General features: G+C 54.1%; 1 protein-coding gene across 1 annotated transcript in view; it reads left to right on the forward strand.

Annotated features, from left to right (window-relative positions):
- The window catches only part of AMBRA1 (autophagy and beclin 1 regulator 1), a 37,689-nt gene extending 32,898 nt beyond the window's left edge, over nt 1-4,791 (forward strand). The window contains 3 exon segments of the mRNA XM_075566688.1: nt 1,918-2,117; nt 2,375-2,569; nt 2,572-4,791. Coding sequence (XP_075422803.1) covers nt 1,918-2,117; nt 2,375-2,569; nt 2,572-2,741 — 565 coding nt within the window. The 3' untranslated portion in view covers nt 2,742-4,791.
- Nucleotides 4,792-13,451: the final 8,660 nt, after the last annotated feature.

The following is a 13,451-nucleotide window of genomic DNA, read 5'->3' on the forward strand; positions in this document are numbered from 1 at the left end:
CTCTCTTTCTCCCTTTCCCTCCCTCTCTTTCTCCCTTTCCCTCCTTCTCTTTCTCCCTTTCCCTCCCGCTCTTTCTCCCTTTCCCTCTTTCGCTCTTTCTCCCTTTCCCTCTCTCGCTCTTTCTCCCTTTCCCTCTCTCGCTCTTTCTCCCTTTCCCTCTCTCGCTCTTTCTCCCTTTCCCTCTCTCGCTCTTTCTCCCTTTCCCTCTCTCGCTCTTTCTCCCTTTCCCTCTCTCTCTCTTTCTCCCTTTCCCTCTCTCTCTCTTTCTCCCTTTCCCTCTCTCTCTCTTTCTCCCTTTCCCTCTCTCTCTCTTTCTCCCTTTCCCTCTCTCTCTCTTTCTCCCTTTCCCTCTCTCTCTCTCCCTTTCCCTCTCTCTCTCTTTCTCCCGTTCCCTTTCTCTCTCCCTCTCCCTTTCCCTCCCTCTCCCTTTCCCTCCCTCTCCCTTTCCCTCCCTCTCTCTCCCTTTCTCTCCCTCCCTCTTTCTCTTTCTCCCTTTCCCTCCCTCCCCCTTTCCCTCCCTCCCCCTTTCCCTCCCTCCCCCTTTCGCTCCCTCCCCCTTTCGCTCCCTCCTCCTTTCGCTCCCTCCCTCTTTCTCTTCCTCCCTCCCTCTTTCTCTTCCTCCCTCCCTCTTTCTCTTCCTCCCTTTCCTCCCTCCCTCTTTCTCTTCCTCCCTTTTTCTCTTCCTCCCTCTTTCTCTTCCTCCCTCTTTCTCTTCCTCCCTTTCCCTCCCTCCGTCCCTCCGTCCATCCCTCCCTCTTTCTCTTCCTCCCTTTCCCTCTTTCTCTTCCCTTTCCCTCTTTCCCTTCCTCCCTTTCCCTCCCTCCCTCCCTCTTTCCCTCCCTCCCTCTTTCCCTCCCTCCCTTTTTCCCTCCCTCCCTCCCTCTTTCCCTCCCTCCCTTTTTCCCTCCCTCCCTCCTCTTTCCCTCCTCCCTCTCCCTCCCTCCCTCCCTCTTTCTCTTCCTCCTCTTTCTCTTCCTCCTTTCCCTCCCTCTCTTCCTCCCTTTCCCTCCCTCTTCTCTTCCTCCCTTTCCCTCCCTCTCTTCCTCCCTTTCCCTCCCTCTCTTCCTCCCTTTCCCTCTTTCTCTTCCTCCCTTTCCCTCTTTCTCTTCCTCCCTTTCCCTCTTTCTCTTCCTCCCTTTCCCTCCCTCTTTTCCTCCCTCCATGCTTACACTCACTCACCCTTTCTCCTTCCTTCGCCTCCTCTCATCTAATGCAGAGGCTCTGGATTTTCTTGCAGGTAAATAAATATATATACATGTTACGCACACGCACGCAGACGTGAATCAAATGCCTCATTCCGTTAAATCTGATATTTAATTGCTGTAACTTCTGTGCGTGTTAATAAAATCCGCAATCCCGCCTGGGTCCGTGCGTGTCACCGGCGGGTCCGTGCGTGTCACCGGCGTGTCACCGGCGGGTCCGTGCGTGTCACCGGGACCCCACTGTTCCCGAGATAATTACCAGTGTACGCCGGTGCTCCCACCTCGGGGAAAAAAATCCAGCTGCCAAATGTTGCGAGACCAGCAGGCCAATGGCAAGCAGCTTCCTATTGGATGTTGGGCGCTCCGTGAGGCGCGCTGACAAAGGGTATTATCCCGAGGGGTCTCCGGTACGGAAAATGGTGAATTTCAGCCACTTGTTCCAATTGGGTCAAAATATATATAAAAATGCTTTCCGTTATACGTGTTTGTCACGTCGCCCGATTTGATTCTTATTTAGATGGGCGACAATGGAAAGTTCTCGGCATTGAGAACACCTCCAATCTCCTGAATGTGTCACAGAATATGAAAGCATTGCCATTTGTCATTTTTAATTAACATTTTTTTTTTAATTAACATTTTTTTTTTAATTAACTTTTTTTTTTTTAATCTTTTTAATTTCTTAGTGTCTTATTTTGGCTTCACAGCGGTAACTGGGGATGGTGTTTCTGGTTTTATTGTTCCATTGTTACCCCGCGTTGCTCCAATCGTATTGTTCACTCCACGGCTCTCCCCCTCTTACTCCCGCAGGTCCAAGCGGTGAACAAGCGTTGGCGCCCGGCAGCGGGTCGGAGGGACTGGGGACTGCAGCAGAGCTGCAGGAAGGGAACGCAGAGTTTTCGGAGGCACTTGGCTCAGGTGGGATAGTGGTTGGGGTTGGTCTTTCCTGCCTCTGTCGGGTCACACGTTGACCAGGACTTCCCCTCTGCATAACCTCCTCCTTCCTTCTGTCCTTCACTACTGCTGCCAACACCTTCACTGTCAGAGGTTCCTGCAACGCATTGAAACCCCCTCTGACAGTAAAGGGTTAAAAGTAGCCCGTACTGTCACTACGGCCGGTGTCTTGTTCTTCATGTGATGTTTGGCGGCCTTTCTCACCCCTCCGTGTCCTGCAGGAGAGGGTCAGGAGGACGCGCTGAGCCGGATCCAGCGACTGATGGCAGAGGGAGGGATGACCGCCGTGGTCCAGAGAGAGCAGAGCACAACCATGGCGTCCATGGGCGGCTTTGGCAACAACATCATTGTGAGCCACCGAATTCACCGCGGCTCCCAGACGGCATCTGACTCCGGGTCCCGCACCTCCACCCCCCGCTCCCACAGCCCTCCACCTCCAGAGAGACAGCCGCAGAGCTGGAGCGGCGCTTCTCCTCTCAGCCAAGCCAACCCCCGGTCGGCGAGAGAGACTACACGGCGAATAGCCAGGACGGAGACGTTGGCTTCCAGCCTCCCAGCAACAGCACCTTCCCCGGGGTGGAGAGGTAGAGACGGAGCTGCCGGCTTGGTACTGCTGAAAGGACAGATCCCTCCCACTTTTTACTGAGGATGGAGGCTCTCAAGCTGCGGACAATGGTGCTATAGACTTGGAGGGGAGTCCGTGGGGCAACCGACCCTCCAACCTGTTGGGGGAAGTGCAGAGGTTAGGGTGAGAAGTATAAACATAGCAGCTAGGCTTTCTCCCACTGGCCTCTCTCACGGCTGGGGGTGCCCAGAACTGTAAGAGAGGGGCCATCTCCCTGATCTCTCCCCCCCCCCCCTTTTTTTTTTTTTTTTAAAGGGGTTCTATCTTTTCTCTTCCCCCTCCCTGGCATACGAAGCTCAACTTGAGGAACGCGCCTTAAAGGAAGAGGGGCAAGGGGGGGAAAGTACCCGATTACTCCCCCCCCCAATCACTGCCCCGTTTGTATGATATCTATTTCCAAAGGTGTGTTGGGGGAGGGATGTAGCACTAACTGCCGTGGGTCAGTGTGATGTCGGGTGCAAGGAGCTGTTACAGGACTGTTACTGCCCCTCTTGCTTTGGCTGAGGCTCGAGAGGGGCGCGTGCACTACAGTAAGGGGGGAGGATCTGTATTCTGTGCCTCTGCTCCCCCCTGCATGTGAGGTCGGGGTGCCCTGCAGCTTGTGTGTGAACTCCATTTAGAAGACAAGGGCCCTGCAGCACATTGCTCTGCAACCCGCGTGTCCTCTGCTTCTGAGTGGAGTTAGTGCTGCTACATATTGGGCAACTAATGGAAGGGGTGTTGTCCGTTGGAGACGGGAGGCCGTTTCCTTCCGGTCACCGGAATCCCTTAGCCAGCGGCATCACTAAGCTGATTTTTTGGGTTGCCAAATAGGCCCAGAAATATGCGGCAGTTCGTCTTTTCAGCCCTGCTTTTTACAAGAGTGTTCTGCTCAGCCTTGCAGTTCTTAACCAGCCCCCCCGGCCTCGTCTACAATGTATGTCTGATTTAAAAGTATGACGTGTACCACCCTACTTCCCTCCCCCCCCCCCATACCTGTGCGCACAGGTATTGTTCCCCCCCCCCCCTGCAGATGTCATTGCGTCTTGACAACCCAAATTAACCTCATCCCTGCCAAAGGCCAGTAGAGCATCGCACATGTTAACCCTTTTACTGCCAGGAGGAGCTGCGCCGTGCTGAAGGCGCCTCTGGCAGTGATGGGGTTAACGGGAGAGGCCACGCACTTAACCCAATAGCTCTTCCGTGTGTTTGACGCTCGGGGCAGCTCATCCGGACCGCTGGTTCCACTCTTGCAGATGGTGTGGCTCTCGTGGGCCGGGACAGGAGGGTGACAGTATTAAACGTGAATGTTACAGAAGGGGCTGGGTAATATTAAGCTCTTGCATGTGAAATACTAAAATGTAAATGTAGTTTCTAGTGTAAAGAAGACGAGAGCTGCGATTCCGTCTCTCCAACTATGCAGCCTGCGTTCCCTATTCCCCCTCCGCTCTGCGTCTGCAGTAACCCAGCGAAGGGCCCTCGGGGGATTGTGGGTGGGTGATTGCTTGCGATGGAGGAGGGTCCAGCCTATGGCTGGCAGGCGGGACGCCACATATCAGTCCGTTATTAGAGGGGAACACAGCCCAACGGCGGTCCTGTTTTAAATCTGGGGTTGTAGCTGCCCTACTGAACTCCAAACTCGCACAGGGACGTTCCCTCCAGTATATGCTGCAGCGTTAGCGCGTCGCTGCAGGGCCCCCTGCTGAATCATGTAGAACAGCAGAGCACCACGCCAATATATTCTGTAGCTGAGAGCACTGCAGAGCGTTGCTCTGGACTCTCCCTCCCCGCTCCCCATATCATTGCAGAGCATCCTTCCAGTACCCTGCTGTAACATAAGAATTGCAGTGCATCGCTCCAATAGTCTGTAACGCTTGGTTGGTTTTTGCTCTTAGAGTCTGTGTAACACTTTAAGGTGCTTTGCAGAGCATTGTTTAAATAACCCATTGTGACTCAATCCATGTAACAATTGTTGAATCTACAGAGCATTTCTCCAGTAAACCCTGTGACACAGATTGAATCTGCAGAGCCTAATTTCAGTGACCCTGGTAATATCTGCAGGACCTCTTTGTTGCTTTCATTCCTGCAGAGAATAACTTTAGGGTAATATTGATGGGGCAATTTTATATGACCGGCTTACCATTTCTGTGTTCTGCTTATGGACCTGAGTCTCTTGCAGTTAACAGGTTAAAGCAGGGGTGCACAACTCCAGTCCAATTAAAGACTGCACCACCTGTGCTGAAGCAGGGATATCCTGAAAACCTGAGCTGTTGGTGGTCCTTGAGAACTGGAGTTGAGTTTAACCCCTGGGTTAAAGGGAGATATTCTGCAGGCCTCGCTCCCCATGCTTTGGAGCATCTCCAGAGCCGTTACAGGGCCAGATAAGAGCAGCTTTGACTAACTCCTTGTTCCTGGAATATGGTATGTGGGGTGAGAGTAGCCAGTCTACAATGCTCACTCTATCTTGTTACGAGCACCGCTCACCCCCTCCCGGGCCGAGCACCGCTCACCCCCTCCCGGGCCGAGCACCGCTCACCCCCTCCCGGGCCGAGCACCGCTCGCCCCTTCCCGCGACAGGCACCGCTCGCCCCCTCTCGCGACGGGCACCGCTCGCCCCCCTCCCGCGACGGGCACTGCTCACCCCCTCCCATGACGGGTACCCCTCGCCCCCTCCTGCGCCGCGCACACCTCGCCCCCTCCCGCGCCGGGCACCCCTCGCCACCTCCCGCGCCGGGCACCCCTCGCCCCCTCCCGCGCCGGGCACCCCTCGCCCCCTCCCGCGCCAGGCACCCCTCGCCCCCTCCCGCGCCGGCACCCCTCGCCCCCTCCCGCGCCGGGCATCCCTCGCCCCCTCCCGCGCCGGGCACCCCTCGCCCCCTCCCGCGCCGGGCACCCCTCGCCCCCTCCCGCGCCGGGCACCCCTCGCCCCCTCCCGCGCCGGGCACCCCTCGCACCCTCCCGCGCCGGGCACCCCTCGCCCCCTCCCGCGCCGGGCACCCCTCGCCCCCTCCCGCGCCGGGCACCCCTCGCCCCCTCCCGCGCCTGGCACCCCTCGCCCCCTCCCGCGCCTGGCACCGCTTGCGCCTTGGCCGATGCAAGGCTGGTGGTTTGTTGCCGACCTCTTGAGCCTCAGTAATTGGTCTCAGCGCAGAGCACTGGCAGAATGAGGGCAGCGTAGAAAGTAAAACCTCGTCACAGCCCAGGCGGCGTCTTCTGAAATATTTTTAGCTTGATACTTCTGTCCATGTGACAGAGCTCCAGCCATGGAGAGCAGCCCCCTCATCAGAATATGGTCGTGGGTGCAGGGTGACACGAATAGAATGAAGTTATTGACTCTGCGTCGCTGTGACACGGGGGAAAGGCACCTATGGCCATGGGTTCTGTCTTCGAACGAGGGAAAAGAGGGAGGGAGGGGGTGGGGGAAAAGAGGGATATCCTGAAAACCTGACCTGTTGAGGAGGGATTTTGAGGACTGGAATTGAGCTCTCCTGATATAAAGGACTTGTGTCTCTTTTGGGTTTCTCTCCTGCTGCTTATGCCCTCATGGGATCAGTGGTTCTAGGCAATAGGATGTATATAGGTATTCCTAGCCATGCCCTACAGAGTGACAGACGCAGGCAGCCTCACTACCCTCCGTGTGTCACACCACTGCAAACAGACTGAGGTTGTCAGGATCATGTGCCCTGCTCGCGTTTCACAGGTTAACATATTATTCGTTTTCCTTCTGGTCCGCAAACAGAAAGGGAGAGTCCTCAAAATACATCTTGTGGTGCTAGAAACAAAAAAGTGGAAACAGCAGTGGTCTCTAACGGAGGAAAGGAAAGTGGTGGTACTGCCACATAGTACTGCCACGCTGTACTCAAAGGAACGGTCACTGCAGCAACAACGATAATAATAAGACTTCCGAGAGGTGGGTTGTTTTGGGGTCTGTTGGGTTGCAATGGCTGGCGCATGTGGCACTACAGGGGTTATATACTGCATTGTTTAGTACAGGGGTGGCCAATAGAAGTCCTCAAGGGCCACCAACAGGTCAGGTTTGCAGGATATCCATGCTTCAGCACAGGTGGTGCAGTCCTTTACTGAGCCACCTGTGCTGATGCAGGGATATCCTGAAAACCTGACCTGTTGGTGGCCCTTGAGGACAGGCGTTGGCCCCTCTTGGAACTTTGATACCTCTCTCTGCCTACGGTTGCCTTCCTGTTTCAGGCTGGGGCTGAGTATCTCAGTCTGACATGGCACATAATTAGAACAGGCGAGTTTGGGCTAATGAAGACGGGGTGGGAGTTGTTAGCAGAGTGACAATGCTGTGTTGGCAGTACTACTGTACGCTGTACCCTGGGGAGCTGTGCCAGCACCGCTTCACTAATCACCTCCATCAAGGAAAAGCCTCGTTAGAACAAATATGAGAGAACAGTCTCCCAGGCAAGAGTCCTGATATATATATATGGCCTGGGGCTGATTGCACCCTTCACAGACGTCGGCATTCCTCCCTGCTTCCATTGAGGAGATGTCTGGGGTGCTTCAACATGCACGGATCCCTGCGTCCCTCTGCACCCTGCGCGGAACCCTGCGCCCCTCTGCACCCTGCGCGGAACCCTGCGCCCCTCTATTTGCACCCTGCGCGGATCCCTGCGCCCCTCTGTTTGCACCCTGCGCGGATCCCTGCGCCCCTCTGTTTGCACCCTGCGAGGATCCCTGCGCCCCTCTGTTTGCACCCTGCGAGGATCCCTGCGCCCCTCTGTTTGCACCCTGTGCGGAACCCTGCGCCCCTCTATTTGCACCCTGCGAGGATCCCTGCGCCCCTCTGTTTGCACCCTGCGAGGATCCCTGCGCCCCTCTGTTTGCACCCTGCGAGGATCCCTGCGCCCCTCTGTTTGCACCCTGCGCGGATCCCTGCGCCCCTCTGTTTGCACCCTGCGCTGATCCCTGCGCCCCTCTGTTTGCACCCTGCGCGGATCTCTGCGCCCCTCTGTTTGCACCCTGCGCCCCTCTGTTTGCACCCTGCGCGGATCCCTGCGCCCCTCTGTTTGCACCCTGCGCGGATCCCTGCGCCCCTCTGTTTGCACCCTGCGCGGATCCCTGCGCCCCTCTGTTTGCACCCTGCGTGGATCCCTGTGCCCCTCTGTTTGCACCCTGCGCCTCTCTCCTGGGAACGTGTGGAGATGCGGCCCCTCTGAGTATTGCTAAACCTGCCTGTGTGTTGCCGGCTGCCTGCACTTGCAGAGACACAGTCTCATTAGCAGCCTTTTCTTTTGAAAAACACGATCGCTCTTCACAGAGACTTCAGATCTCCTGGCAGCCGAGACTGACAGCCCCGCGCTGTGTCTGCGCCTCTGCCCCTCTCCTCACTGCGCTTCCATTCATTAGGCTGAAAAATCATTCTACAGGAGGAAAAGGTTAGAGAGATGTGAAGGAAAAAGAGCTTCAGCGGAGGAGGGGGAAGAGGTGATAAGGAGGGAGAAGATTTCACTGGGAAGGCCTATTTTGTCTTAACCCATCTGCTACCAGAGGGATCAGGAACCCAGGATGTGCACAGCTGGCCTCTCTGATAGGAAAGGGATTTGTAAGTTGTGCATCAGCAGAGAGGACAAGAATCAGGACGACACTGCCGCTAAATATCTTCTAATGAACTCAGCCCTGTGCGGGGAGAACCCAAAGCAGAGAGCAGCGTAACGCAGGGACCCCAAAGCGGAGAGCAGCGTAACGCAGGGACCCCAAAGCAGAGAGCAGCGTAACGCAGGGACCCCAAAGCAGAGAGCAGCGTAACGCAGAGACCCCAAAGCAGAGAGCAGCGTAACGCAGGGACCCCAAAGCAGAGAGCAGCGTAACGCAGGAACCCCAAAGCAGAGAGCAGCGTAACACAGGAACCCCAAAGCAGAGAGCAGCGTAACGCAGAGACCCCCAAAGCAGAGAGCAGTGTAACCCAGGGACCCCAAAGCAGAGAACAGCGTAACGCAGGGACCCCAAAGCAGAGAACAGCGTAACGCAGGGACCCCAAAGCAGAGAGCAGCGTAATGCAGGAACCCCAAAGCAGAGAGCAGCGTAACGCAGAGACCCCCAAAGCAGAGAGCAGCGTAACCCAGGGACCCCAAAGCAGAGAGCAGCGTAACCGAGGGACCCCAAAGCAGAGAACAGCGTAACGCAGGGACCCCAAAGCAGAGAGCAGCGTAACGCAGAGACCCCAAAGCAGAGAACAGCGTAACGCAGAGACCCCCAAAGCAGAGAGCAGCATAACGCAGAGACCCCCAAAGCAGAGAGCAGTGTAACGCAGGATCCCTGATGTTCACAGCTCTTTTCCCCCACCCCCGCCACGCACTGGCGCTGCGCTCTCCCTTGCCCCCCTGTGCACTGATGCTGCGCTCTCCCTTGCCCCCCTGTGCACTGGCGCTGCGCTCTCCCTTGCCCTCCCCCCTGTGCACTGGCGCTGCGCTCTCCCTTGCCCCCCGCGCACTGACGCTGCGCTCTCCCTTGCCCCCCCCGCGCACTGATGCTGCGCTCTCCCTTGCCCCCCTGCGCACTGATGCTGCGCTCTCCCTTGCCCCCCTGTGAACTGACGCTGCGCTCTCCCTTGCCCCCCTGTGCACTGATGCTGCGCTCTCCCTTGCCCCCCCGCGCACTGACGCTGCGCTCTTTCTTGCCCCCCCGCGCACTGACGCTGCGCTCTCCCTTGCCCCCCCGCGCACTGACGCTGCGCTCTCCCTTGCCCCCCCGCGCACTGATGCGCTCTCCCTTGCCCCCCTGTGCACTGACGCTGCGCTCTCCCTTGCCCCCCCCCCGCGCACTGATGCTGCGCTCTCCCTTGCCCCCCCCCGCGCACTGGCGCTGCGCTCTTCCTTGCCCCCCCCGCGCACTGACGCTGCGCTTTCCCTTGCCCCCCTGCGCACAGACGCAGCTCTCTCACCGGCACCCGCGCACTGACTCCTGATTCCAAAGGAGGTTCCATTAGATTTGATGCTGTACCGTGGCAGTGCTCAGTCTCTCCTACCTGTTCTGGGTGCAGGGTGGACGTGCATAAGCAGATAGTAACAGGATTGGCACCAGGAACTCTTGTAAAACAAAAGGTGCTTTATTTGACGTACATCTCACAACAGAAAACTCGTGGTGGATAATATTATTCAGGACTTAATTCCCTGGTAGCTGTCACCCCTACGCTAGGGACGTACTTATACTTGTTACCCGTAGAAAGAGTTAAACTGGCAATCTCTTGCATAGAGTTAGTAATACCCCATATGGAATAAGTCTTTCAGGAATATTCTTCGGGGCTTAACAACCTGCGACTTTGTATACTGCATATTTCTTCCATACCAATATGATCGGGATTGCACTAGGAACCTTCACGTTGGGCCGGTCCAAACATACTGCGGAGTTACGATGCCGAGAGCTGCTTACCAGAAGCATGCGTGCTCCTTTTCAATAGCGAGAACAATCTCGGGCGGTTACTACTGATGCTTACTTAAAGGGCACGTTCCCTAACTTAAAATAACAAAGGGTGACAGGACACTTCTTAATACACTTAGCTATACACACTAACCTATTTACAGGACTCACAGTGAAGACCCCAGTCAGAACTCTGAGGAACCTGCTTCTAGAACATTGGGTGGACCTATGTATACCTGTTATCTCCCTATGGTGACATCACTGGCCACAATACATACTGAGAAGGGGCAAGACCAGAGTGAGCACATACGGTTAACCCATTAAGGCTATTAACCCCTTATAGAATTAGTAGTCTTTGGGGGCATGGGGGGGGGGGGGGGGGGGTTGGACTTGCCCAAAGTCGCAGCAGGAGCTGATATTAGTGACATAACCAGTGAGCTGCTTCTTCAGTCCAAAACTGTTCACTGAACCCTGTCTGCTGTTCTCTTTTGTTGAAACTTCTCTATCCCCCTCTTCCTTTCTTTCCCTCTTTCTCTCTCTGTCCCTTTTCCTCTCTCCCTCACTCCCACTCTGTCTCTTTCCCCCCCTCTCTCCCTATCTCCCGCTTTCCCTAGTTTAATCCCATTGCCTTGCAATGTACCGCATCCCACTCTAGCATTAAAAACCGGTTAATGTAGCTCAGATGATATCATAATCATCCCAGACCAGGCAGGGTCAGAAATTACCTGATAAATCCAAAGAGACAGACTATAAAATATGTCATCCAATAAAAGCCAATAATTTAATCCGGAGCTATTATCTCCGGCAGCTATCTGCCTCCTTGTACGTCTGCTAAATTACTACATACCAGAGCTGAACAGGGGAGAGGACAAGCTAAGAGTTTCTGGAGACTCCCCACCCTTCCCTGGCAGTTCCAGGCGGGCAGGACTGACCCCACTTGCACAGCAGGGAAAGGGTTACACAAAGATCAGCTGCACTAAATCTGCCATTTAACCCATCTGATGCCGGTGTGGCCGGCAATGCATTCCTTTGCAGTCACCTCTGGGAGGGAGTGGTTTCAACCCTGACATTTTTTTCCATATGCTGGGTGTACCCTTAAGTCAGGGGTGACTAACTCCAGTCCTCAAGGGCCACCAACAGGTCAGGTTTTTCAGCACAGGTTGTGCAGTCTTTGACTGAGCCACTGATTGAGCCACCTGTGCTGAAGCAGGGATATCCTGAAAACCTGACCTGTTGGGGAGTCTTGAGGACTGGAGTTGGCCATTCCTGCCTTCAGTCTCCCCATTCATTTGTGTAAAAGCAGCACTAAAAAATAACAAAGGCACGTGCTCAGCATCATTTTTCCAATGGCCCCTTTCCCCCCCAGTCCCATCTGCGGCAGGGAAGGGGTTAAAAAGGGTCTCTTTGCCACAACAACTTTTCTCTGTTGAAGAGTCAGATAAACACATGGCAGGGAGATTTAATTAGCAGCTAAAACAACAGGTGAAAAGAAATCTCTTCAATTAAATGCAATGTTTAGAAAAGTGGAATAAAGACCCCCCTTCCCCCCCAAAAAATAACCTTGTAATTTGCAACCCTGATATCAAATGGGTTAATGGGACCTATCATAATATTATGCTGGCAATGTGTACAGCGCTGCACATATCATTTTTGTATTTAATGTGAGTCCCTGCCCTAAAGAACTTGCAATCTAATTTTTGGCACAGAGAGATGTGAGTCGCCAGAAGTTTACTAGGAGCTGGCATTGGGGCTACTTTACACAATTCAGCCTAATTCAACATACAAAAGAAAAAGCACCAACCCAACATGAATTTGCAATTGCCCGGTTCTGGAGGGGCATGGAGACGCATCGGGCCAGTCCAGGATGTGAGCATGAATACATTACCATATGGGGCCCAAAAAGAACTAGAAGAACCTCTGCAAGACAGAACCCCTGCTGTCCTCCCCGCAGTGTACTGTAATTCACAGATCACTGATTGCAGGAGAACAGCGCCCCCTCCTCCCTCCCTCAGAGGATATGCCAGAGGGACACTTTACCCCTTTGATATTTCACTGTTCCCATTAGTGAAGTACCACACGTTGCTAAGGGGGACAAGTCTCAGAAATGCCATGATGCGCCAAGGAAGAGGCTGTGGGCACAGATGTTATCGGTAACTGTTCTGCCATATGCCAGGATGACATGAGGACATATCCAGATTCTAGCCCAATATTAGCCTCAGAGTCAGGAGTGTTTAGAATACATGCCTCCTTTGCTTAAAAGTTTGACCCCGTTTATACAGAACCTTTGCTTACGAAGCAGATATCTCCGCGTTACAGGTTGTCTTTGCTTTATTCTGTTTTTTTTGTGTGCTTTATTGTTGGGTTCTGTGCAGATGCCCCTTATGACAGCTAAAAAGAAATTACTACGTCCACCTGAAACACAGTGGCCATTCCACCGTGGCAACTGAAGCAGCTAGATTTTGGTAACCCAACCACTGCAGAGTAACGAGTTGCTGGCCCATGTGGTAGCCAAGGTGTTAATTAGCACATGTTTTAATATGAAACCTATTAACGATATATCTCCTTTTTGATAAAGAACACCGCTCTGAGAAGCTGTGCCCTGCCCTTCACCAAAATGTTAAGGAAACGCCACATTTTTCCCCAGCGTACGGTAGGGCCCCGCTTCTCGCCATTTCGCTTCTTTGTACCGCTGAATTGGCGGATCGCCGAGGAGGGGGCCTTCATGTCAGAATGGGGGAGCGGTGGTGTTCACCCATGCGCAGAATGGTAGGAGACGCCAAAAATCGCCAGTTCCGCTTTTCGGTGATTTTCGCATTGCGGCGGTGCCATGGAATGGAACCCGCCATATGAGCGGGGCCCTCCTGTACTCAAAATTCCATGTTCTCTTCTCTGTTGCCCCTAATAACTGCAGAAGAGATATTTTCCTGCTGCTGCGCCACTCCTATCCTTAGGTCCTAATATAACATCTGTCACGAACAGCACACTGTTGAGCACGTGAGTTCGATATGCAACCAGGGTTAATACACGGCTACTCTAGCCAACTCCCCTTTCTCCTGCACAAGGTACTTTCAATAAGTAAATATTTACCCCTTACTCAATTGTAATCATATCAATCCGTTGCCACCACCCAAGAAATATGGAAAACCATGTCATATATCTGGGTCCCTGTTTATTATAGAAAAAGCTATGCACTTAACCCACAAAAAGCTGTTGGTGCAAAATGTGTCCGAAAAAGTTAATGTGACGGAAGCTTTGTGACAGGCTATGAATAATACACCACCAAAAATATAACTGGGTTGAACTGGACGAGACTTAGA

This window comes from Ascaphus truei, chromosome 12 (assembly GCF_040206685.1).
Source record: "Ascaphus truei isolate aAscTru1 chromosome 12, aAscTru1.hap1, whole genome shotgun sequence".
Taxonomy (NCBI): Eukaryota; Metazoa; Chordata; class Amphibia; order Anura; family Ascaphidae; genus Ascaphus; species Ascaphus truei.